This window comes from Salvelinus fontinalis, chromosome 18 (genome assembly GCF_029448725.1).
Source record: "Salvelinus fontinalis isolate EN_2023a chromosome 18, ASM2944872v1, whole genome shotgun sequence".
In the NCBI taxonomy this organism is placed as follows: Eukaryota; Metazoa; Chordata; class Actinopteri; order Salmoniformes; family Salmonidae; genus Salvelinus; species Salvelinus fontinalis.
In genome coordinates, this window is record NC_074682.1 from 41606934 (window position 1) to 41632306 (window position 25373).

A 25373-nucleotide genomic window follows, 5' to 3' on the forward strand; every position below is an offset into this window, starting at 1 on the left:
ATCTCACTGCCTTTTACAGGTCGGAGTGTGAATTGAACATTTTTGTCACAAAAAAATGGAAAAGGAGAAGAAAAGAAACCCCTACACATCTCAGGAGGTTGCTGAGTGGAGGACGGCTCATAATAATGTGTGGCATGGAGTAAATGGAATGGTATCAAACACATGGAAACCATGTGTTTGTGTTCAATACTATTTCAGTAATTCCGTTCCAGCAATTACTAAGAGCCCATCCTCCCCAATTAAGGTACCACCGGCCGCCTGTGCAACACATATTCAGTACACCCCCCCCCAAAAAAAAACATATCCTACTCCAGGCCTGGAAGGATGGAACCACTCCTCTCAAAACCCCCTGTAGATCTTCTGCACTAAAATCTCTTACACCCAATCAGTGCAGTACAGTTGATAATCATAGCAATAAGCACAAAAAATCCTACCTTACTAAAACTCATCCTATCTGGATCTCTCTCTTCAGGCCTACTCACTGAGGAACGCCCAGTCTAATAGCCTTGAAGGGTCAGTGTTTCTCCCTTTCCTCTCTTAACCTGTGAGTCTGTCACTTCACTTGATACAGATGTTTATTAGCTATCAGTTCCATTATTTCCTGTAGTATTCATGGTCTCTGAACTTGTGGCCTTTATTTTCTGTCTTGCTGTAGCATAATACTACAAGCGGAGAGCAGACTGTGACTCAAAGCAAACAAATTGGTTTTTCATCCAGAAGCTTACTCCAAGACCATTGAGGACAACAACAGTGACTTGACCTACTTCCCAGCCTCCCGTCTACAGAGTGCATCTTGGAAGGTGGTGGGAATTGTCACCAGTGATTCTCAGCGTTGGAGCCAACCCTGCAGACTCCCCTGAGGGAGAGGGATCACCAGCATGGATGGCACTTGTTAACCTGATGATGTGGGTGGCGATATCTGTGCTGCAGGACCTTGATGGTACTCCAACCTGGACTCAGGGGTAGAGGTAACATAGTAAATGTAAATCCGGTATACCCAAATTAGTATGATATGTTAAGTTTCGTATGCTATGTATTTATTTTGTGGATGTCCATCATCCATTTTGTATGTTATAAATTCCAATTTCTATATGTTACGAACTGCAAATCATACAATATGTTATGAATTTGAAAAATGATATAATATTGTTGCTAACGTTAGTTAGGTGGCTAATGCTAATGTTAGCTAGGTGGCTAACATTAGCTAGGCTATGGGTTAGGGTTAAGGTTATGAGTTAGCTAACATGCAAAGTAGCTAAAAAGTAGTGAGTAGTTGCAAAGTTACTAATTAGCTAAAATGCAACCTTTGGGTTGCTAGATGTTTGCGTTATACGCCCAATCACCCAACTTTAGTTTTTGCCCACTAATTTAAGTGTCCCGGATTCTATGTAACCATACCAAACTTAACATATCATACTAATTTAAGTGTCCCGGATGTATGTTTACTATGTTATGTATAGTCTATGAGACCAGGGCTGGGTTTCCCAAAAGCATCGTAGCACTAAGGTCGTCTTAATTCCATTTAAATGAAATGGATATAAGATGATTTTAGTGCTAAGATGATTTTGGGAAACCCAACCCAGGCTGGTTACTCTGCACTTCACAGATGTTTTAAATTATACAAAGCAGATGTAGGTCCTATTCTCCAGGCACTCCAATGTGCACTCCATACTTGATGACCTGCTGAGTGTGGCTGCACAGAGAAAAGCCCTGACTGCTGGATTTGGTGAGGCTTCTGGGACTGTCATGACAGCGGTCACTCGAAGTGTCTGTCAGCTGATCACATTTGACTGCAAGACTGGACCCTCCTGTATAAACTTCCACTTTATCTGAGTCCCCTTTTGTACATGGAGAACTTCTTGTGATTGGTTTTCCAACCATATACACCATTGTGACCAAACTTCTGAACCTAATCTAATGTGGTGCACCAAAGGAGGATTCCACAGCCCTGCAGTCGTTATAGGATCAGAGGACATGGGTAAAAGAGTAAGCTCTCTATGAATACAATTACAGTATGTTAGTCAGACAAATGTAGTTTAGTGAGTTACAACTGTGGTGTTATGTCCGTTTACAGTTGAGTAAACTGCAGCCTTGTATGCACTTGGCAGATCATTGACACCAGAGGAGAAACCAAGCTTCCAAACAAGTGAGTCAACTAATCACAGAATATATGGATTTGGAGGTAAATAGTTAAGACTTCTTCCTATCCTTCAGGTGATCGTAAATCACCCAAGGGAGATTCTCTGCCGTGTTTGGAGGGCAGTGAAGCGAGTTAACCTATGGCTGCTGTAGACGTATCAGGAGCTAGGACTGAAATACACAGTCATTGTTGGCCCAGTCTTACATTTTTTGAAAACAGCAAAATCAAATATTTGTTATACTTTAATCTATATTTTGTCATTTAAAGCATTGTTTACATCACAGGTGTCAAACTCATTCCACGGAGGGCCGAGTGTCTGCGGGTTTTCGCTCCACCCTTGTACTTGATTGATGAATTAACATCACTAATTAGTTAGGAACTCCCCACACCTGGTTGTCTAGGGCTTTATTGAAAGGAAAGACCAAAAACCTGCAGACACAAGGCCCTCCGTGGAATGAGTTTGACACCCCTGGTTTACATGAATACAATTGTTTATTCATTCCATTTACTGTGTCTTTTCAAATTTGTGTTAGAAAATATTATGCTAAGTAGAAAACCCCCATACAGTTAGTTACAGAAATGGGACTTAACATCACACTTGGTAAAGAAGGACTTGAACATTTTTGCACTAGCAGTTTAATTCAAACACAGAAAAGTTTATTAAAGGGATAGGTATACATCAACCAGAAAGCAGAAACAGAAATAACAGCATCAGAGAGCATTCAAGTAGATCAATTTGAATTGAGACTCAGCCAGACTATACCAAATAATACACAGAAAAATAATACTTAGTACTGTATAATCTAACATTATGATTTCATTTGCAAAGCTCAAATAAAAGTCCTTAGGTAAAAAGTTAGTTTTGTCAAAGCCAGAGATACATAAGCGATTCTCGCATCATGTACGTCTCAGTGATCCTTGCTTCAAATAATAAAGGGTCAACACTTCAGCTCCTCACGCATCACTTGGTTTTGAACACTTGTCAACAAGTGAAACTTGTCATTTGGTATATGGTATTTTCGAGATGAAATTATTAAAAATGGTTACAAATCAATCACATAAGCATAATAATTATATGTCACTAGAGTTCTTCACTATTTACGTCAGTTGAAGTGAAATTGCAGAGCACTGTTGCATACAACAGCCAAATGACCCTGGACTTGAGCTGGTCAGATAAGAACTCTCTCCTGTTAGACAATGTTTTATAAATTGACTATATTTGTCAGTTATTAGGACATCCGGCTAGTCCTTATCGTTATGACAGTATGAATGAATAAAAAATATGGAAGATTCATTTAACTATAACTGAATTTGATAGAGGCATTGTAATCAATGCAGTGCATGTAAAGGAATTCTGGGAGATTGAGTCATTTTACTTTATGGCATGCTTTTGGTAGTGCTATACAGACAATACCCAGGGGAAGAAATTGAAAAATGTACTGTACTTTCAAAAACAATGGTATGTACAAAACAAGTGAATTCAAACTACTTTGTTAACTCACAATGGAAGTAACTTTAAAATGTTGACACATCAAGCAGTTTTGGTACCCCCACAATAAGTACAAATCTTTATAAGAGACCACTAGATTTATGCACAGCTTTGTGCACAGCGATTATATTGCAGAATCAGAACTGTTGGACAGCTTCCAAAGAGGAAGAGAGCAGACAGACATAATCCTACAAGTGATGAATATGTACAGATGAGTCACAAGGCACTGTCACTTGACCAGTAACCAACGTTACGATGCCAATACCCCGCCAACAATGTTCTTCTCACGCATATGTCCTTGCTTGTACTGGCCAACAGCTTTAAGTAGTGCAAAGATGAAAGCGCTTTATCTCACAGTTGCATCAGCTAACATATACACAAATAAAACAGTATCTGTTTCACACAGCTAAAATGGAAGGACAGAAAAGCCTGAAAACCTCAGCAAAAAATAAAATTGTATGCACAGATGTGGTCTGTATTCAATGGACTCGGTGTCCCATGTTAACAGACCAGGGTGACAGTGCATGTCCTTTTAAATGCACAGGTAATACATACATATTATTTACCCTCTAATACTATCGGCGGGTGAAACTAAAAAACAACATAAAACATGCAGTTTGCAGTCTGATGATCATCATTACTCAACTGAAAATCAACTCTCCCTTATGGAGAGTTGGTTGGCTGTGTAAGTTTCTTCTTTCTGCTAAAAACTTGACAACAGTGACCATGTGATGGTGACATGAAAACAGGCAGGTATGGATGCAGAGAATAGAGAAGGACAACATGGTGATTAGGAACATTAAGAGAAAACAGGATTCACGACACAAAAAAATGATACCAGTAACAAACTGTCAGCCAACTACAATATTTCAAAAATAATTTCAATAAACGCATTTTCACATAATTAGGACCAGAGCTGGAGAAATGTCAACTCCACTATTGTCATTTGAGTCCGATAAGACTCCTTTAATGCAAAACATGTCAGTGTTATTACCCTATAACCATGTGAGACTCAATCAAAACCAGTGCCACCTTGGATAATCGCTCTTCTGGTTACACATACCTTTCTGTATCTACGTGTTGGTGAAGATAACTACATTTCTGTACTGTACGTGCATACATGTGCTATACAGAAAATACAATACACGTCTGCCTTAGGAGGTTTAGTCAGTAAAAGTAATCATCTTTTCAATTCAATCACATTTCAGCTCTGTTTCAAAGGGAGAGAGGATAGAGCAGTACAATTAACAGCTGGTAATAAACAATCTATGTGGGTATCATGTTTCCAGTAGGAAACGTGACAATGTGTTTAAGGCCCAGTGCAGTCAAACACTTGATTTCCTGTGTTTTATATACACTGCTCAAAAAAATAAAGGGAACACTAAAATAACACATCCTATATCTGAATGAAATATTCTTATGAATGAAATATTCTTATTAAATACTTTTTTCTTTACATAGATGGACATAGATGGATGTGCTGACAACAAAATCACACAAAAATTATCAATGGAAATCAAATATCAACCCATGGAGTTCTGGATTTGGAGTCACACTCAAAATTAAAGTGGAAAACCACACTACAGGCTGATCCAACTTTGATGTAATGTCCTTAAAACAAGTCAAAATGAGGCCTCCACGTGCAGGCTCAGTAGTGTGTGTGGCCTCCACGTGCCTGTATGACCTCCCTACAACGCCTGGGCATGCTCCTGATGAGGTGGCGGATGGTCTCCTGAGGGATCTCCTCCCAGACCTGGACTAAAGCATCCGCCAACTCCTGGACAGTCTGTGGTGCAACGTGGCGTTGGTGGATGGAGCGAGACATGATGTTCCAGATGTGCTCAATTGGATTCAGGTCTGGGGAACGGGCGGGCCAGTCCATAGCATCAATGCCTTCCTCTTGCAGGAACTGCTGACACACTCCAGCCACATGAGGTCTAGCATTGTCTTGCATTAGGAGGAACCCAGGGCCAACCGCACCAGCAGATGGTCTCACAAGGGGTCTGAGGATCTCATCTCGGTACCTAATGGCAGTCAGGCTACCTCTGGCGAGCACATGGAAGGCTGTGATGCCCCCCAAAGAAATGCCACCCCACACCATGACTGACCCCCGCCAAACCGGTCATGCTGGAGGATGTTGCAGGCAGCAGAACGTTCTCCACGGCGTCTCCAGACTCTGTCACGTCTGTCACGTGCTCAGTGTGAACCTGCTTTCATCTGTGAAGAGCACAGGGCGCCAGTGGCGAACACCAATCTTGGTGTTCTCTGGCAAATGCCAAACGTCTTGCACGGTGTTGGGCTGTAAGCACAACCCCCACCTGTGGACGTCGGGCCCTCATACCACCCTCATGGAGTCTGTTTCTGACCATTTGAGCAGACACATGCACATTTGTGGCCTGCTGGAGGTCATTTTGCAGGGCTCTGGCAGTGCTCCTCCTGCTCCTCCTTGCACAAAGGCGGAGGTAGCGGTCCTGCTGCTGGGTTGTTGCCCTCCTACGGCCTCCTGATGTACTGGCCTGTTTCCTGGTAGCGCCTCCATGCTCTGGACACTACGCTGACAGACACAGCAAACCTGCTTGCCACAGCTCGCATTGATGTGCCATCCATCCTGGATGAGCTGCACTACCTGAGCCACTTGTGTGAGTTGTAGACTCCGTCTCATGCTACCACTAGAGTGAAAGCACCGCCAGCATTCAAAAGTGACCAAAACATCATCCAGGAAGTATAGGAACTGAGAAGTGGTCTGTGGTCACCACCTGCAGAACCACTCCTTTATTGGGGGTGTCTTGCTAATTGCCTATAATTTCCACCTGTTGTCTATTCCATTTGCACAACAGCACGTGACATTTATTGTCAATCAGTGTTGCTTCCTAAGTGAACAGTTTTGATTTCACAGAAGTGTGATTGACTTGACATTGTGTTGTTTAAGTGTTCCCTTTATTCTTTTGAGCAGTGTATATTTCTAGACTGAGGTTGGAATAAGGCTGTGGAATTGTTAAAATTACAATAATGCCCTTTTAGTGTAAGAGCTGTTTGAAAAGACTCCCTGATGACATCACCAGACGGTAAATTAGTCAATAGACCAATAAGAAAGAGAGTTCCAAACCTTTCTGACAATAACAGCTAGTTTTCGGCTTTCCCCTACCAACTCACACCACTCCCTGACAGTCTTAGCAAAATTCTTGCTTTGAGAAATTGCTCTTTGCTAAGATGCTGTTCGTTTTCAATTAAAATAGTAAAAAAAGAAAAGAAACAATCACAGTAAGGTACTTCATTGTTACCCAGAAATGATTAGATATTGAGATACAAACGGCTGCATTGGACCTTTAAATGCGGTTGGGACTTTCTAGTGTAGAGGCCATTTCTCCCTGTTCCCCTGGCTGGAATGTAATTATTTGAGAAGCTTGCAGTGACGTCAATGCAGAAAAGAAATAAAAATCTCAATCACAACTATCCCCTTCCCTACACAATCATTTGGCACAATAATATAAACATAAACATAAATCAAACTACTGATAAACCACCAAAAAAATGTATATTCTAGTGGAGAGTGGGTATGAAATCAGACTTCTGTAGAAAAAAAAAAATCTCTAGCAGAGAGTAAAGGTTAAGTGGTGTACTTTCAATTAGTCATTCATGGCCAGTGGGATCCTGCGTATTGGTTTCTTAGAGGAGGTGTGTATTTACAGAACTGATGGTGAAACTAAACACACAAAACAGCAAGTGAAACAGGGTAACATTTACTGAAGATGACAGAATAGAGCTTGATTTGAAAACAAAAACAGTGTCTTAAAAAAATTTAATACAGATTTCATTATCTTCTGGTCATCCAGGCCTTGTCCAAGTCAAGGAGTGCAGAGTTGTGGTCCATTTATGCAAGCTAATACCTGTGAATACCAAAAAATAACAAACCTAGCAGTCAAATGTTTGTACTGAATAGCATACAAACTTTTACTATGCTCGATTAGACCATGTTGTGGCTGTGGGGATCCATTGCAGATAAATCGTACATAAATCGGACATTTGGGTGTCATTTAAAGGGATCTTAAATGGATGATCGTACCTGTAGTAGTTGGGTTTGAATGGGCCATTCTTGTTGAGACCCAGGTACTTGGCCTGCTCATCTGAAAGCTCAGTCAGGTGGGCATCAAAGGTGGGCAGGTGCAGGCTGGCAACATACTCATCTGAGACAATCACAACACACATACAATTATAGAAGTGATAAACAATGTTTTATTTTATTCAATGTAACAATTTGTGTCAACGTAACGGAATGCCTCATTCATGTCATCAGAGGGCATAAGTAGGGCTTCAGAAACCAGTGGACTTTGTTTGAACAGCTTATCCAAAACAAGCACTTGTGAAACAGTATCATTATGTCCACATTCTCAGAGGGAGTGATTAAACAGCTAGAGCAGGAATTGCTGCGTTCTGTCAAATCAAATCAAATTTTATTGGTCACATACACATGGTTAGCAGATGTTAATGCGAGTGTAGCGAAATGCTTGTGCTTCTAGTTCCGACCATGCAGTAATATCTAGCAAGCTATCTAACAATTTCACAACAACTACCTTATACACACAAGTGTAAAGGAATGAATAAGAATATGTACATATAAAGATATGGATGAGCGATGGCCAAACGGCATAGGCAAGATGCAGTAGACAGTACAGAGTACAGTATATACATATGAGATGAGTAATGTAGGGTATGTAAACATTATATAAAGTGGCATTGTTTAAAGTGGCTAGTGATACATTTATTACATCCAATTTTTATTCGTAAAGTGGCTAGAGATGAGTCAGTATGTTGGCAGCAGCCTCTCAATGTTAGTGATGGCTGCCCCCGGTGATGCGTTGTGCAGACCTGACTACCCTCTGGAGAGCCTTGCGGTTGTGGGCGGAGCAGTTGCCAAACCAGGCTGTGATACAGCCCGACAGGATGCTCTCGATCGTGCATCTGTAAAAGTTTGTGAGTGTTTTTGGTGACAAGCCAAATTTCTTCAGCCTCCTGAGGTTGAAGAGGCGCTGTTGCGACTTCTTCACCACGCTGTCTGTGTGGGTGGACCATTTCAGTTTGTCCGTGATGTGTACGCAGATGAACTTAACACTTTCCACCTTCTCCACTACTGTCCCGTCGATGTGGATAGGGGGGGTGCTCCCTCTACTGTTTCCTGAAGTCCACGATCATCTCCTTTGTTTGTTGACGTTGAGTGTGAGGTTGTTTTCCTGACACCACACTCCGAGGGCCCTCAACTCCTCCCTGTAGGCCGTCTCGTCATTGTTGGTAATCAAGCCTACCACTGTAGTGTCGTCTGCCAACTTGATGATTGAGTTGGAGGCGTGCATGGCCACGCAGTCATGGGTGAACAGGGAGTACAGGAGAGGGCTGAGAACGCACCCTTATGGGGCCCCTGTGTTGAGGATCAGCGGGGTGGAGATGTTGTTTCCTACCCTCACCACCTGGGGGCGGCCAGTCAAAGTCCAGGACCCAGTTGCACAGGGCGGGGTCGAGACCCAGGGTCTCGAGCTTAATGACGAGTTTGGAAGGTACTATGGTGTTAAATGCAGAGCGGTAGTCGATGAACAGCATTCTTACATAGGTACAGTCCCTTACAGCCTGCAGGCGGCCTGTCAGGAAGTCCAGGATCCATTTGCAGAGAGGGGTATTTAGTCCCAGTCTTACATCCTTTTGTCCAGATGGGTTAGGGCAGTGTGCAGTGTGATCGCGATTGCGTCATCTGTGGACCTATTGGGGCGATAAGCAAATTGGAGTGGGCCTAGGGTGGAGGTGATATGATCCTTGACTAGTCTCTCAAAGCACTTCATGATGGCGGAAGTGAGTGCTACGGGGCGATAGTCATTTAGCTCAGTTACCTTAGCTTTCTTGGAAACAGGAACAATGGTGGCCCTCTTGAAGCATGTGGGAACAGCAGACTGGGATAGGGATTGATTGAATATGTCCGTAAACACACCAACCAGCTGGTCTGCACATGCTTTGAGGACGCGGCTAGGGATGCTGTCTGGGTCGGCAGCCTTGCGAGGGTTAACAAGTTTAAATGTTTTACTCACGTTGGCTGCGGTGAAGGAGAGTCCGCAGGTTTTGGTAGCGGGCCGTGCCAGTGGCACATGTCAGTGGCACATGTCGGTGGCACGGGCTGTGCACGGGCTGTTTTTTTTTTGTAGTCCGTGATTGACTGTAGACCCTGCCACATACCTCTCGTGTCTGAACCGCTGCGACTCTACTTTATCTCTATACTGACGCTTAGCTTGTTTGATTGCCTTGCGGAGGGAATAGCTACACTGTTTGTATTCGGTCATGTTTCCGGTCGCCTTGCCCTGATTAAAAGCAGTGGTTCGCGCTTTCAGTTTTGCGCGAGTGCTGCCATCAATCCACGGTTTCTGGTTGGGGAAGGTTTTAACAGTCGCTGTTGGTACATCACCCCCGACGCACTTGCTAATAAACTCGCTCACCGAATCAGCGTATACATCAATGTTGTTGTTCGAGGGCCTCCCGGGTGGCGCAGTGGTCTAGGGCACTGCATCGCAGTGCTAACTGCGCCACCAGAGTCTCTGGGTTCGCGCCCAGGCTCTGTCGCAGCCGGCCGCGACCGGGAGGTCCGTGGGGCGACGCACAATTGGCATAGCGTCGTCCGGGGTAGGGAGGGTTTGGCCGGTAGGGATATCCTTGTCTCATCGCGCTCCAGCGACTCCTGTGGCGGGCCGGGCGCAGTGCGCGCCAGCCAAGGGGGCCAGGTACACGGTGTTTCCTCCGACACATTGGTGCGGCTGGCTTCCGGGTTGGAGGCGTGCTGTGTTAAGAAGCAGTACGGCTGGCTGGGTTGTGCTTCGGAGGACGCATGGCTTTCGACCTTCGTCTCTCCCGAGCCCGTACGGGAGTTGTAGCGATGAGACAAGGTAGTAATTACTAGCGATTGGATACCACGAAAATTGGGGAGAAAATGGGATAAAAAATAAAAAAAAATAAAAATAAAAAAAAATGTTGTTGTTCGACGCTATCCGGAACATATCCCAGTCCACGTGATCGAAGCAATCTTGAAGCGTGGAATTGTGTAGCTAGCTAGACCATAACATAATAATTATAACAACTACCACTACAGCCACTATTTCTCTGTATTCTCATGTAACGCTCCAAACACATGAGGATATAATAAGGACTCACCCATCTTCTTGGGCAGCAAGTAGACATCCTGTTTGTAGCGGCCCTCTGGAGCATTGTACAGCTCAATAAGGGCCAGAGCCTGTTGGAGAAATGAAGCACCATACACAATCCTCGTTATACACACACAATCACAGGAATAGACACATATCAATAATCACATTATACAATGTACTCGTGTGAACACATAGAGCCTCCTTACATTCAAACATTGTATAAATACCCACACCGTTCCTGGAACCATCGAATTACCACAGAACCTTTTTAGAAATGCCATGACAGCATTCTAAATATACAGCTGTGCATGTAAATATACTGTTCTTAATGTGCCAAATGAAAGGTGTTATTCGATGCACAAATTGTCACTGAATGAAATATACACTAGGGGAGATGGCTACACTATGCTATTGCTTCCCCTGTCCTAGCTTGGTGTTCTACACAGTGCTCTGAGAGTCTACCTAATCTACATGAGACATGAGACATGCAGTTCAGATAAGCCCTCCTTAGCCATTCCCTCCCGGAGGTTTATTATTGGAGATGACACTGAGGTCAAGGTACACTCTTATCATCTACCACGGTGGCCTAATTATGGGAGGGAATAGACCACATAATAACCCATAGACCAGGGGTGGGCAAACTTTTTGACTCGCGGGCCACAATGGGTTCTAAAATTTGACAGAGGGGCCGGGCCAGGAGCATTTGGAGGGAGTGTTTGGGCCGGATATACTAAAGCATTAAATGTAGTGTGTGCAAACCTCATAGCACAGTAAGAACACTACAACCCAATTTATTAACTGTCTTTCAAATGTGAAAAATAGCCCTTATCAGTTAATAAATTTGTCTCAAGGAATATGCAAGATATGGCATTTACATACTATTTCGCAGATACCGGGATGAGGAAATGTAAATAGATTAAAATAACATAAGCACTGTGATTTATCAAGATTGAAACTTATTAAAAACAGACGCAATCGAAGGTGCAAAGTTAAAGAAATCAACATATATTGAAAAATGGAATCACTTTTAACATTCAAAACATATTATTACACAACGAAATACTCAAGCTCAATAATATCTACTTGTGTTAAACTCCGCAAAATCATGGATGGATTGTCCTGACCGCGCGCTCTACAAACTCGCCACGGACGCCCTCGCCTTCACGCGCAAACAGTACACGTGTATCGTGTATCGTTGCCAAGCACACAGACATAGGCTGTATTAAATATCCTACCTGCAGCTGAAAATTTAAATTTAAATTAAGAGCGATGTGCGGCTTGTTAATAAAGCTACTGTACCGCTGCTGTGCGTAAATGCCTTTTTGTTTAACTCGCTGACTATATCTTCGTCAATCAGTTCCACGCGGCGAGTCACTGTCCTGCGTGCTAAACTGATTTTTCCAAACTTGGCTTTGCTCTCCGGACACAAGAGACCTGCTGTCTCTACCATGCACTCTTTCAAAAACTCGCCTTCGGAGAAAGGCTTGCTAGCCTTTGCTAATTTGAATACCAGCAAATAACTTGCCTTGGTACTTGACTCTTGAATTGCAGTTTGTCGGTGAAAAAAGTTCTGTTGACTCTGTAAATTAGCTGCCAACCTCTGAGCAGTAGCCGCCCGTTCTTGTGTTGACTGCTTGCTAGCATAGTTTGCATGCTTCGTGGCAAAGTGACGGCTGATATTGTACTCTTTGAAAACCGCAACAGCTTCTTGGCATATCAAACATACAGCCGTTGATCGGACTTCAGTGAAGAAGTATTTTGTTGTCCACTCCTTATTAAACACTCGGCATTCGCTGTCCACTTTCCTTCTCTTTTGTCCGCTCATTTTCACAGAAGGGCTTAATGGTGACGTGAAACGAAGTGAAAATTAAAGTGAAATAAAGAGAAATACGCGCCACTCCAACAACGGTCAATGTGTTTTGAGTGCGCCATCTATTGGGGAAACGTGGGCATTGCAGGGAAAGGGGAAAAAAAGGAGGTTTTTACTATAATTTGGACAAGTTCGGCGGGCCGGATTAAAAAGCCTACTGTGGCCCGCGGGCCGTAGTTTGCCCATGTCTGCCATAGACTCTTCTATCTGGTAACTAGTGTGGGGTTGGAAGAGGCAGTGAGGGTCTGTATTACCTGCTACTATCTGCAGCACTACTCTGTATGGTTGTTAGCTACTGTGGGGAGTGTCTTTTACCTGGGTCGTGGCTGTGATTGACAGGACGAAGGTGGGAACTGTGGAGCAGCTGAGGTTCAGAAGACGACCCTGAGGGAGACACACAAACGTGTAATTTGCTATGTGAGAGTATATGTGCATGCGTGTGTGTGTGTGTGTGTGTGTGTGTGTGTGTGGGTAACTTCCCACCTCGGCCAGCAGGATGACCCTCTTGCCGTCAGGCCAGATGACGTGGTCCACCTGAGAGCGCACTCTCTCCCAGGTCAGTTCTGGGGTCCGCAGGCTCGCCTGGTTAGCAGGTCACACACACAAGGGTCATGCAAACACACTACGCACTCTCACTCGCTACTAAAAGTCTAAATATGCAGTACATTTGAAATCATCATCACGAACTTCATATTCCTAGGAAAACTTCAACTATTCCCTCCCTTGATTTTTTTGTTTTACTGTAGCAACAAATTGGTTTGTCAAAGTTCCTCACCACGTCAATCTCAGTGTTGGAGTGTCCCATGTTGCACACGATGGAGCCGTTCTTCATGCGGTCCAGCTGGTCCCTGGTCACCACGTTCTTATTACCTAGGAGACCAGAGAAGAACACCAGTCTAAACCCCAATCTCCATATAGGGCTTAGCACAAACCCTCAGGGTGATTAGGTGATGCAAAGGGCCATGACGAGTATATATATATATATATATATTTTTTTACAATCATATATAATTGTCCAAAATAATATCACTATTGATTACATAAACACAGTAGTTTGATGTTTACCAGTGCATGTGATGATGACGTCCACCTGGCGGATGACCTCGTTCAGCTTGACCACCCTGAAGCCGTCCATGCTGTTAAGACACACATGGGGAAAGAGCGGTTAATCAGAACCGAGGGGGAGAGACAAGTGCTCTGCCTACAGTAAAGTGCCATTCAAATAATAAGGCTCTTTGTTATATTCAAACGTTTAATAAATTGCCGTCTGGTTTCTATCATTTTATCCTGAATTATAAAAGCCAGCTCAGGTTTTCCGTTTATATTTTGCTGGAGAATTTTATGTTTCAAAGGTTTCTCTCAGAGCAGGACAGGGTCACTGTGTCATTTCTCTGGGTGCTTAACATTTGGTGCTTAACATTTGGTACTTCCTGCTTCCTACTTGCTGTCCCTCACCAGGCCTGCAGGGCACAGATGGGATCAATCTCTGTGACGTAGACGATGGATCCCATGGCTTTCAGTGCGGCAGTGCAACCTTTCCCAACCTGCAGGAGAGCACATTGCATTAGCATTACATAATATGACCACATCACATTGACCTTGATAAACAGAAAAGGCCACAAATGATCCACTACAGAACATGCATACTGGTAAACCTTGACGTCCACATTAGACTCTTTAGAGGCGGATTACATTAGACTAAATACACAATGACTTAGCATGAGATGGCATTGAACTCTTCAGTATATTGATGTACTAATATGTACTGTAGAGGTGATAATCATTACACTGAGTGCACATATTCTCATTATAGCAGGTTAAGCATAGCCGGAACAGACTGACTATTCAAACAGAACTACATGTACATTATGAAACCTCCTTACCTCTCCATAACCACAGACAACAACCTGCTTTCCTCCAAACATCACATCTGTGGTCCTCTTCAGGCTGCAGACAGAAACATGGAGACAGCGACAGGGGAAACAATAGGATTCAGGATGTCAGCCTTTCTGTGGTGTGTTAAAACACCAGGTTGAGTGAAATGGGCAGTAGCCGTCAATAAAAGCAATTTCCCAGGCCACTGGAGGCCACACAGGCCATGTTGTTAGCCTGATTTATTGGCTTACACAGGCCAGAGATGCTTTGGCTGGGACACTGAAAATATATCCTATTTTGCCTTGGGGAAAAATTTAGCAGAACAGGACTTGAGTATATCAAATCAAATCAAATTGTATTTGTGCCAAGTCCTTATCGTGAAATCCTTACTTAAAAGCCCTTAACCAACAACAGATCAAGAAATAGAGTTAAGAAAATTTACTAAATACAAACATTTACTAAAGTAAAAAACATAATAAAAAGTAACAATAAAATTACATAACAATAAATGAGGCTATATACAGGGGGTACTGGTACCGAGTCAACGTGTGGGGGTTCAGGTTAGTCGAGGTAATTTGTACATGTAGGTAGTGGTAAAGTGACAATGCATAGATAATAAACAGCGAGTAGCAGTGTAAAAACAAAAGGGTGGGGCAATGTAAATAGTCCGGGTGGCCATTTGATTAGTTGTTCAGCAGTCTCATAGCTTGGGGGTAGAAGCTGTTATGGAGCCTTTTGGACCTAGGCTTGACGTTCCGGTACCACTTGCCAGGCGGTAGCAGACAAAACAGTCTATGACTAGGGTGGCTGGAATCTTTGACAATTTATGGGGCTTTCCTCTGACACCACCTAGTATATAGGTCCTGGATTGCAGAAAGCTTGGCCTCAGTGATGTATTGGGGCCTACGCACTACCCTCTGTAGCGCCCTACGGTCGGATGCCGAGCAGTTGCCATACCAGGCGGTGATGCAACCGGTCAGAATGCTCTCAATGGTGCAGCTGTAGAACTTTGAGGAAAAGGTGTTGTCGTGCCCTCGTCACGACTGTCTTGGTGTGTTTGGACCATGATAGTTCGTTGGTAATGTGGACGCCAAGGTACTTGAAACTCGACCCTCTCCACCGCAGCCCCGTTGATGTTAAATGGGGGCATGTTCGGCCCTACTTTTCCTGTAGTCCACGATCATCTCCTTTGTCTTGCTCACACTTGCTCTCTGTAGGCCGTCTCATCGTTGTCGGTGATCTGTTGTGTCTTCAGCAAACTTAATGATGGTGTTGGAGTCGTGCTTGGCCACGCAGTCATGGGTGAACAAGGAGTACCGGAGGGGACTAAGCACGCACCCCTGAGGGGCCCCGGTGTTGAGGATCAGCATGGCAGATGTGTTGTTGCCTACCCTTACAGCCTGCAGGCGGCCTGTCAGGAAGTCCAGGATCCATTTGCAGAGAGGGGTATTTAGTCCCAGTAAAAGCAATGTGGAGTGCGATTGAGATTGCGTCATCTGAGGATTTGTTTATGCGAATTGGAGTGGGTCTATGGTTTCCGGGATGATGGTGTTGATGTGAGCCATGACCTGCCTTTGAAGGAAGCACTTCATGGCTACTGATATGAGTGCTACGGGGCGGTAGTCATTTAAGCAGGTTACCTTTGCATTCTTGGGCACAGGGACTATTGTGGTCTGTTTAAACATGTAGGTACTACAGACTCGGTAAGGGAGATGTTGAAAATGTCAGTGAAGACACTTGCCAGTTGGTCCGCGCATGCTCTAAGTACATGCCCTGGTAATCAGTCTGGCACGCGACATTGTGAATTTTGACCTTTTAAAAGGTCTCGCTCACATCGGCTACGGAGAGCGTGATCACAGTCCTTCCAGAGTGCTCTCATGCATGCTTCAGTGTTGCTTGCCTCAAAGCGAGCATAAAAGGCATTTAGGCTTGCGTCATTGGACAGCTCGTGGCTAGGTTTCCCTTTGTAGTCCGTAATAGTTCGCAAGCCCTGCCACATCTGACGAGCGTCAGAGCCCGTGTATTAGGATTCAATCTTAGTCCTGTATTGACGCTTTGCCTGTTTGATGGTTCGTCTGAGTGCACAGCGGGATTTCTTACGGATTAGTGTCCCGCTCCTTGAAAGCGGCAGCTTTAGCCTTTAGCTCGATGCGGATTTGCCTGTAATCCATGGCTTCTGGTTGGAATATGTACGTACGGTCACTGTGGGGACGACGTCGTCGATGCACTTATTGATGAAGCCGGTGACTGAGGTGGTATACTTCTCAATGTCATTAGATGAATCACAGAATATATTCCAGTCTATGCTAGCAAAACAGTCCTGTAGCGTAGCATCCGTGTCACCTGACCACTTCAGTATTGAGCGAGTCATTGGTACTTCCTGCTTTAGTTTTTGCTTGTAAACAGCAATTAGGAGGATAGAATTATGGTCAAATGGAGAGTGAGGGAGAGCTTTGTATGCGTTTCTGTGTGTGGAGTAAAGGTGGTCTAGAATTTTTCTCCTTAGGTTGCAGGTAGAAACTAGGTAAAGCTGATTTAATTCTGCCTGCATTAAAGTCCCTGGTCACTAGGAGTGTCGCTTCTGGATGAGCATTTTCTTGGTTGCTTATGGCCTTATACAGCTTGTCGAGTGCAGTTTTAGTGCCAGCATCGGTTTGTGGTGGTAAATAGACGGCTACAAATAATATAGATGATAACTCTCTTGGTAGATAGTGTGGTCTACAGCAATACCTCGAGGCATCTTTAATGTTAGACATGGCGCACCAGCTGTTATTGAAAAATAGACAACACCCCTGCCCCTCTTATCAGACGTAGCTTCTCTGTCCTGCCGATGCATGGAAAACCCAGCCAGCTCATTATTATCCGTGTCATCGTTCAGCCACGACTCGGTGAAACATAAAATATTACCGTTTTTGATGTCCCGTTGGTAGGTTAGTCTTGACCGTAGATCATCAAGTTTGTTTTCCAGTGATTGCACGTTGGCCAATAGAACCGATGGTAGTGGCGATTTACTCACTCGTCTCTGAATCATCATAAGGCACCCCGACCTTCTCTCCGGAAAGCAGTATATCCTTCGCAACGGACTCATTAAACTTCTAGTCGGACTCACGAACTTCGTCCAGTTCGAGGTGAGTAAATGTTGTTCTGATGTCCAGAAGCTCTTTTCGGTCATAAGCATTCCCCTCCGGCGCCATTATATTGTCTAGTGTATGTGATTTTAAGTTTGTACAGTAAATCAATCAAATTTTATTTGTCACATACACATGGTTAGCAGATGTTAATGCGAGTGTAGTGAAATGCTTGTGCTTCTAGTTTCGACCATGCAGTAATTTCTAACAAGTAATCTAACAATTTCACAACAACTAGCTTATACACACAAGTGTAAAGGAATTAATAAGGAATCCATAATAATAATATATGGATGAGCGATGGCCGAACGGCATAGGCAAGATGCAGTATATACAGTATATACATATGAGATGAGTAATGTAGGGTATGTAAACATTATATAAAGTGCCATTGTTTAAAGTAGCTAGTGATACATTTACTACATCCAATTTTTTATTATTAAAGTGGCTAGAGATTTGAGTCAGTATGTTGGCAGCAACCTCTCAATGTTAGTGATGGCTGTTTAACAGTCTGCTGGCCTTGAGATAGAAGCTGTTTTTCAAGCTCTCGGTCCCAGCTTTGATGCAGTACTGACCTCGCCTTCCGGATGATAGCGGGGTGAACAGGCAGTGGCTCGAATGGTTGTTGTCCTTGATGATCTTTGTATGTCCTTGATGATCTGTTGTAGGTGTCCTGGAGGGCAGGTAGTTTGCCCCCGGGGATGCGTTGTGCAGACCTCACTACCCTCTGGAGAGCCGCGCCGTTGTGGGCGGAGCAGTTGCCAAACCAGGTTGTGATACAGCCTGACAGGATGCTCTCGATTGTGCATCTGTAAAAGTTTGTGAGTGTTTTTGGTGACAAGCCAAATTTCTTCAGCCTCCTGAGGTTGAAGAGAAGCTGATGCGCCTTTTTCACAAAGCTGTCTGTGTGGGTGGACGATTTCAGTTTGTCCGTGATGTGTACGCCGAGGAACTTAACACTTTCCACCTTCTCCACTACTGTCCCGTCGATGTGGATAGGGGGGTGCTCCCTCTACTGTTTCCTGAAGTCCAACAAAACAAAGGAGATGATTGTGACGTTGAGTGTGAGGTTGTTTTCCTGACATCACACTCCGAGGGCCCTCACCTCCTCCCTGTAGGCCGTCTCGTCGTTGTCGATAATCAAGCCTACCACTGCAAACTTGATGATTGAGTTGGAGGCGTGCAAGGCCACGCAGTCATGGGTGAACAGGGAGTACAGGAGAAGGCTGAGAACGCACCCTTGTGGGGCCCCAGTGTTGAGGATCAGCAGGATGGAGATGTTGTTTCCTACCCTCACCACCTGGGGGCAGCCTGTCAGGAAGTCCAGGACCCAGTTGCACAGGGCGGGGTCGAGACCCAGGGTCTCGAGCTTAATGACGAGTTTGGAGGGTACTATGGTGTTAAATGCTGAGCTGTAGTCGATGAACAGCATTCTTACATAGGTATTCCTCTTGTCCAGATGGGTTAGGGCAGTGTGCAGTGTGATTGCGTCGTCTGTGGACCTATTGGGGCGGTAAGCAAATTGGAGTGGGTCTAGGGTGTCAGGTAGGGTGGAGGTGATATGGTCCTTGACTAGTCTCTCAAAGCACTTCATGATGACGGAAGTCAGTGCTACGGGGCGATAGTCATTTAGCTCAGTTACCTTAGCTTTCTTGGATACAGGAACAATGGTGGCCCTCTTGAAGCATGTGGGAACAGCAGACTGGGATAGGGATTGATTGAATATGTCTGTAAACACACAAGCCAGCTGGTCTGCGCATGCTCTGTGGACGCGGCTAGGGATGCCGTCTGGGCCGGTAGCCTTGCGAGGGTTAACATGTTTAAATGTTTTACTCACGTTGGCTGCAGTGAAGGAGAGCCCGCAGGTTTTGGTAGCGGGCCATGTCGGTGGCACTGTATTGTCCTCAAAGCGAGCAAAGAAGTTGTTTAGTTTGTCTGGGAGCAAGACATCGTGGTCCGCGATGGGGCTGGTTAACTTTTTGTAGTCCGTGATTGACTGTAGACCCTGCCACATACCTCTCGTGTCTGAGCCGTTGAATTGCGACTCTACTCTGTCTCTATACTGACGCTTAGCTTGTTTGATTGCCCTGCGGAGGGAATAGCTACACTGTTTGTATTCGGTTATGTTTCCGGTCGCCCGCCTTGCCCTGATTATGTACAGTATCTACAGTATGTACAGTATCTACAAAATAAGTCTAATCGATACATTGTTATGTAGTGCAAAGAACACGGTGTTGTAGTGAGACAACATTCACCTCGCTTAAAGGTTCATTTAACACCTACCCATCCAGGATAGACTCTCTGCAGCAGTAGAGGTTGTCAAACTTCTGCTTTGTCACAGAGTCATTCACGTTCATGGCTGGCACACACAGCTTGCCTGCTTTGGACAACTGGTACAACCTGAAAGACAAAGAGGTAACTAAGTAACTTAGCTCAGAGTTGCCCACTGGTCTTGCGTGTGTGACTGTGAATGTGCTGTAATCAGAAATAAAATTACCTGTGGACCCCAGTCACACTCTCCTCCACAATGCCCCTGATCTTCTTGAAGACGTTGGGGTATTTCTTATACACCCAGTGGGTCAAGTCCCCTCCATCATCAAGGATCTACCACAGACACAGCAAGAAGGGACAACATTCTCAAACGGTGACAACAAACTGGCACATCAGTAACACAAAATGGTCTACAAGGACATTTGCCTTGTTGTTAAAGGAGGATAAATTATAGACTTATATGGGTACCATGTTAGGCTGCCAGCCCTCCATGTTGACGCACTTGTCGATACACCACCAGAAGTCATCCTCAGATTCCCCCTTCCAGGCAAAAACCGCCACACCTGCACAAATCACAAGGTAGTTAGGAGAAGAGGGGTTTAGAAATTACTATATTTCTCCAGATCAGACAGATATTACAAAACAGAGACAAATCAAAATCCCTTTTTAAACAACAGCACAGGGTCCTGAACCTTTAATATAAGCAAAAGCATTGGTTTGTGACGCAAAGACCCTTCATTCCAGAGAAAGCAGGACTGATCACGTTTGAACGCACGGTGCTCGACGTCCGTATAATCTGCTCTAAAGCCATATTAACATAATGGCCTGCAGCTTAACTCCAGATATCTGGACCTGCACAACAATCCAACCACAGAGCCTAGAACAGCGCTGTAGGCTCCTCCAGCAGGCAGAACACTTACACAACCCTGCTCACTAAAGACTTCAGCTCTCTAACATTAAAGCTAACTTCACACTCATAATCATTCAGGAAACGGCTATCAATAGCAGCCATAACAGTATTGACATCAGTACTGGACGATCATGTAGAATCGCTACAGTAGCTTATTAGGCTTGGTTATAAAGTAGTCCTATACTGCTATGTGTCTTTATGACCAATTGTTGTGAACTGACCTAACATTTTACTTCCTTTCTGACATGCTTTTAACATCATAATGCAGGCTTTATATCACAGAGGGTGTGAGTAAAACCCTCTGTATGTCTGTTCTCTAAACCAAGAGGGGATAATAAGCTGGGTCTCTTGTCTCAAAAGCTGTTATCCTGTGATTTCTAGAAGAGGACCGGACAGAAGGCCTCCTGGTCATTTCCACCCCAGAGAGAACAGAGCAGGCAGAAACAGAAGCTGTCAGAGGACACAGCCCTTTCATCTGTTAGCAGGGAGATTTCTCTCCATAAAAGACCTGGACCAACTATTTATTAGAAAGAGATACTCTGACAGATGGAGCTTTACACAACTATGTGGGAAAGGGAGAGCTTATGTAAAAAAAAAAAATAAATAGGGGTACACTAAAACACAATTCTGATTCCTGCTATCGGACTAGGTAGATTTTGAAGGCTCTATGGTTCCTCTGCCACGCTACTCATCCTGTATGACCATACAGCTAGAAACACACTATACAGCACCTGGGCTTAGTTAACCTCTAGTCCTCCAACCTCAACCTCTAGTCCTCCAACCTCATCCCTGTCTCTGTGTCTAAGTATACACCTACGTACTACTATCTACTCCTTTCATCTGATCAAGTCGCCATCTCAGTAGGTTTCTGGCAGGCTTGCTGTATGGTATGAAGATTGCTGGCATAACTCACTTGCAGAAATGTCAACACTGCTGAGTGGGTTGTAAATGGTCAGAGGATACTGTGTGCGTAGGACAAGTTAATCAGCCCATAGCCTGTGTGCCGGTTCCTCTCCCAGCTTGAGCGATGTGACTACTTTAATGCAGTCTAACTCTGTTGTAAACCTAACCGTCTAACAGGCCATGAACAAAGAGACCCCACTACGGAAACACATATACTTAACAATCACCCAGCAACCCAAGAGATATGCGTGTCTTGGTTCTGTAGTTCAATGACTAGAGGGCAAGCCTGATGTTCTCTGTGTTTTTCAGGACTTTATTGAGAACATATCGAAAAACATCTCCTTGGTTTCAAAGGGCACAGGGAAGCAAATCACCCTCAACTCTTAGCACCCTTACAAGAAACACCCATTTAACAATCATGTAATTCATTACATAGTAATACAAGTTAAAGTATGCATAGTATGCAGAAAGTACTAATTAATATGAATGTGATGTACCACAACTTTCAAAAACCTCTTATGAAGTACAATCAGCCTCATTCTTTTCCATATAGAAGCTCATACTGTAACAAAGCAGTAAAGGAGTGATGTTGAAAGCTTTTACTTACCAATCTCTGAGAGGGCAGCTGCCACCTCGTTCTGTGTGGAGTAGATGTTACAGGCTGTCCAGCGACACTGGGCCCCCAGGGCCACCAGAGTCTCAATCAACACCTGAAGGCAAGAGAGAGAGGAGGGGGTTGAAAGAGAGGAACAAGAAAAATACAACATATTACTTGTACATCTCTGTATCATAAATAGCCTTAGCTTTACAGTACACAAAAGAGAGCAGTTAAACTCAATATACTTAGTCTTCAGAAAATATTCACACAGAGTTCAAGTTTCACAAAGTGGGATTAAAATGGATTTAATTGTAATTTTTGGTCAGTGATGTACACACAATACTCTAATTTCAAAGTGGAAGAAAAATTCAACAATATTTTTTTTCATTCGTTTTAGGTTATTGTTGCTGAAAGGTGCATGTGTCTCTCCGTGTCTGTTGGAAAGCAGACTGAAACAGGATTTCCTCTAAGATTTTGCCTGTGCTTCGCTTGATTACATTTATTTTTGTCCTAAATAACTCCCTAGTCTTTGCCGATGATAAGCATCCCTATAACATGATGCTGTCACCACCATGCTTGAAAATATAAAGAGTGGTCCTCAGTGATTTGTTATGCTGGATTTGACCCAAACTTAACACTTTGTATTCCAGGACAAAAAGTGAATTTTTTGGCCACATTTTTTGCACTTAAGTAGCGGCAGGTAGCCTAGTGGTTAGAGCGTTGGACTTGTAACCGAAAGGTTGCAAGATCGAATCCCCGAGCTGACAAGGTAAAAATCTGTCAATCTGCCCCTGAACAAGGCAGTTAACCCACTGATCCTAGGCCGTCATTGAAAATAAGAATTTGTTCTTAACTGACTTGCCTAGTTAAATAAAGGTAAAATAATTATTTTTAAAACGTGCCTTATTGCAAACAGGATGCATGTTATGGAATATTTATTTTCTGTACAGGCTTCCTTCTTTTCACTGTCATTTAGGTTAGCATTGTGGAGTAACTACATCCCCAGTTTTCTATCACAGCTATTAAACTCCAACAATTTTAATCACAATTGGCCTCATGGTGTAATCCCACGTGGTTTCCTTCCTCTCCGGCAACTGAGTTATGAAGGACACTCATCTTTGTAGTGACTGGGTATATTGACACCATCCAAAGCGTAATTGAGAACTTCAAAATGCTCAAATGGATATTCAGTGTCATTATTTATTTATTTTTTATCTACCAACAGGTGCCCTTCTTTGTGAGGCATTGGAAAACCTCCCTGTGCTTGAAATGCACTTTTTGACTAAGGGACCTTTTAGAAAATTGTATGTGTGGGTACAGAGAAGGGGTAGCCATTCAAAAATCATGCATCTTATTTTGTGACCTAGTAAGCACATTTCTACACCTGAACTTATTTAGGTTTGAATACTTACCGATTTAAGACATTTCAGCTTTTCCTATTATATTAATAAAAAAAATGGTATATTGTGTGTAGATCAGCGACACAAAATCTCAAATTAATCCATTTTAAATTCAGGCTGTAAGAGGTGTGAATACTTTCTAAAGGCACTGTAAATACACTGCTCAAAAAAATAAAGGGAACACTTAAACACAATGTAACTCCAAGTCAATCACACTTCTGTGAAATCAAACTGTCCACTTAGGAAGCAACACTGATTGACAATAAATTCCACATGCTGTTGTGCAAATGGAATAGACAAAAGGTGGAAATTATAGGCAATTAGCAAGACACCCCCAATAAAGGAGTGGTTCTGCAGGTGGTGACCACAGACCACTTCTCAGTTCCTATGCTTCCTGGCTGATGTTTTGGTCACTTTTGAATGCTGGCGGTGCTCTCACTCTAGTGGTAGCATGAGACGGAGTCTACAACCCACACAAGTGGCTCAGGTAGTGCAGTTCATCCAGGATGGCACATCAATGCGAACTGTGGCAAAAAGGTTTGCTGTGTCTGTCAGCGTAGTGTCCAGAGCATGCAGGCGCTACCAGGAGACAGGCCAGTACATCAGGAGACGTGGAGGAGGCCGTAGGAGGGCAACAACCCAGCAGCAGGACCGGTACCTCCGCCTTAGTGCAAGGAGGTGCACTGCCAGAGTCCTGCAAAATGACCTCCAGCAGGCCACAAATGTGCATGTGTCAGCATATGGTCTCACAAGGGGTCTGAGGATCTCATCTCGGTACCTAATGGCAGTCAGGCTACCTCTGGCGAGCACATGGAGGGCTGTGCGGCCCCACAAAGAAATGCCACCCCACACCATGACTGACCCATCGCCAAACCGGTCATGCTGGAGGATGTTGCAGGCAGCAGAACGTTCTCCACGGCGTCTCCAGACTCTGTCACGTCTGTCACATGTGCTCATGTGCTCAGTGTGAACCTGCTTTCATCTGTGAAGAGCACAGGGCGCCAGTGGCAAATTTGCCAAGCACGGTGTTGGGCTGTAAGCACAACCCCCACCTGTGGACGTCGGGCCCTCATACCACCCTCATGGAGTCTGTTTCTGACCGTTTGAGCAGATACATGCACATTTGTGGCCTGCTGGATGTCATTTTGCAGGGCGCTGGCAGTGCACCTCCTTGCACAAAGGCGGAGGTACCGGTCCTGCTGCTGGGTTGTTGCCCTGCTACGGCCTCCTCCACGTCTCCTGATGTACTGGCCTGTCTCCTGGTAGCGCCGGCATGCTCTGGACACTACGCTGACAGACACAGCAAACCTTTTTGCCACAGTTCGCATTGATGTGTCATCCTGGATGAACTGCACTACCTGAGCCACTTGTGTGGGTTGTAGACTCCGTCTCATGCTACCACTAGAGTGAGAGCACCGCCAGCATTCAAAAGTGACCAAAACATCAGCCAGGAAGCATAGGAACTGAGAAGTGGTCTGTGGTCACCACCTGCAGAATCACTCCTGTTTTGGGGGGTGTCTTGCTAATTGCCTATAATTTCCACCTTTTGTCTATTCCATTTGCACAACAGCATGTGAAATGTATTGTCAATCAGTGTTGCTTCCTAAGTGGACA

The 25373-nt window shown here is 44.2% G+C and overlaps 1 protein-coding gene across 2 annotated transcripts in view; it reads right to left on the reverse strand.

The window, feature by feature from the left end:
- Nucleotides 1-2775: 2775 nt before the first annotated feature.
- Nucleotides 2776-25373, reverse strand: part of LOC129815554 (S-adenosylhomocysteine hydrolase-like protein 1) — an 80505-nt gene continuing 57907 nt past the window's right edge. For both annotated transcript variants that reach the window (XM_055869475.1, XM_055869476.1), the window contains exons 5-17: nucleotides 22369-22471; nucleotides 20417-20511; nucleotides 20175-20281; nucleotides 19961-20077; nucleotides 14558-14621; nucleotides 14130-14218; nucleotides 13740-13810; nucleotides 13450-13544; nucleotides 13158-13256; nucleotides 12990-13058; nucleotides 10812-10890; nucleotides 7693-7813; nucleotides 2776-7516 (exon numbers count right to left, since the gene is read on the reverse strand). In XM_055869475.1, the coding sequence (XP_055725450.1) occupies nucleotides 7510-7516; nucleotides 7693-7813; nucleotides 10812-10890; nucleotides 12990-13058; nucleotides 13158-13256; nucleotides 13450-13544; nucleotides 13740-13810; nucleotides 14130-14218; nucleotides 14558-14621; nucleotides 19961-20077; nucleotides 20175-20281; nucleotides 20417-20511; nucleotides 22369-22471 (1116 nt within the window). In that variant the 3' untranslated portion in view covers nucleotides 2776-7509. The remainder of the gene's footprint in view (nucleotides 7517-7692; nucleotides 7814-10811; nucleotides 10891-12989; nucleotides 13059-13157; nucleotides 13257-13449; nucleotides 13545-13739; nucleotides 13811-14129; nucleotides 14219-14557; nucleotides 14622-19960; nucleotides 20078-20174; nucleotides 20282-20416; nucleotides 20512-22368; nucleotides 22472-25373) is intronic.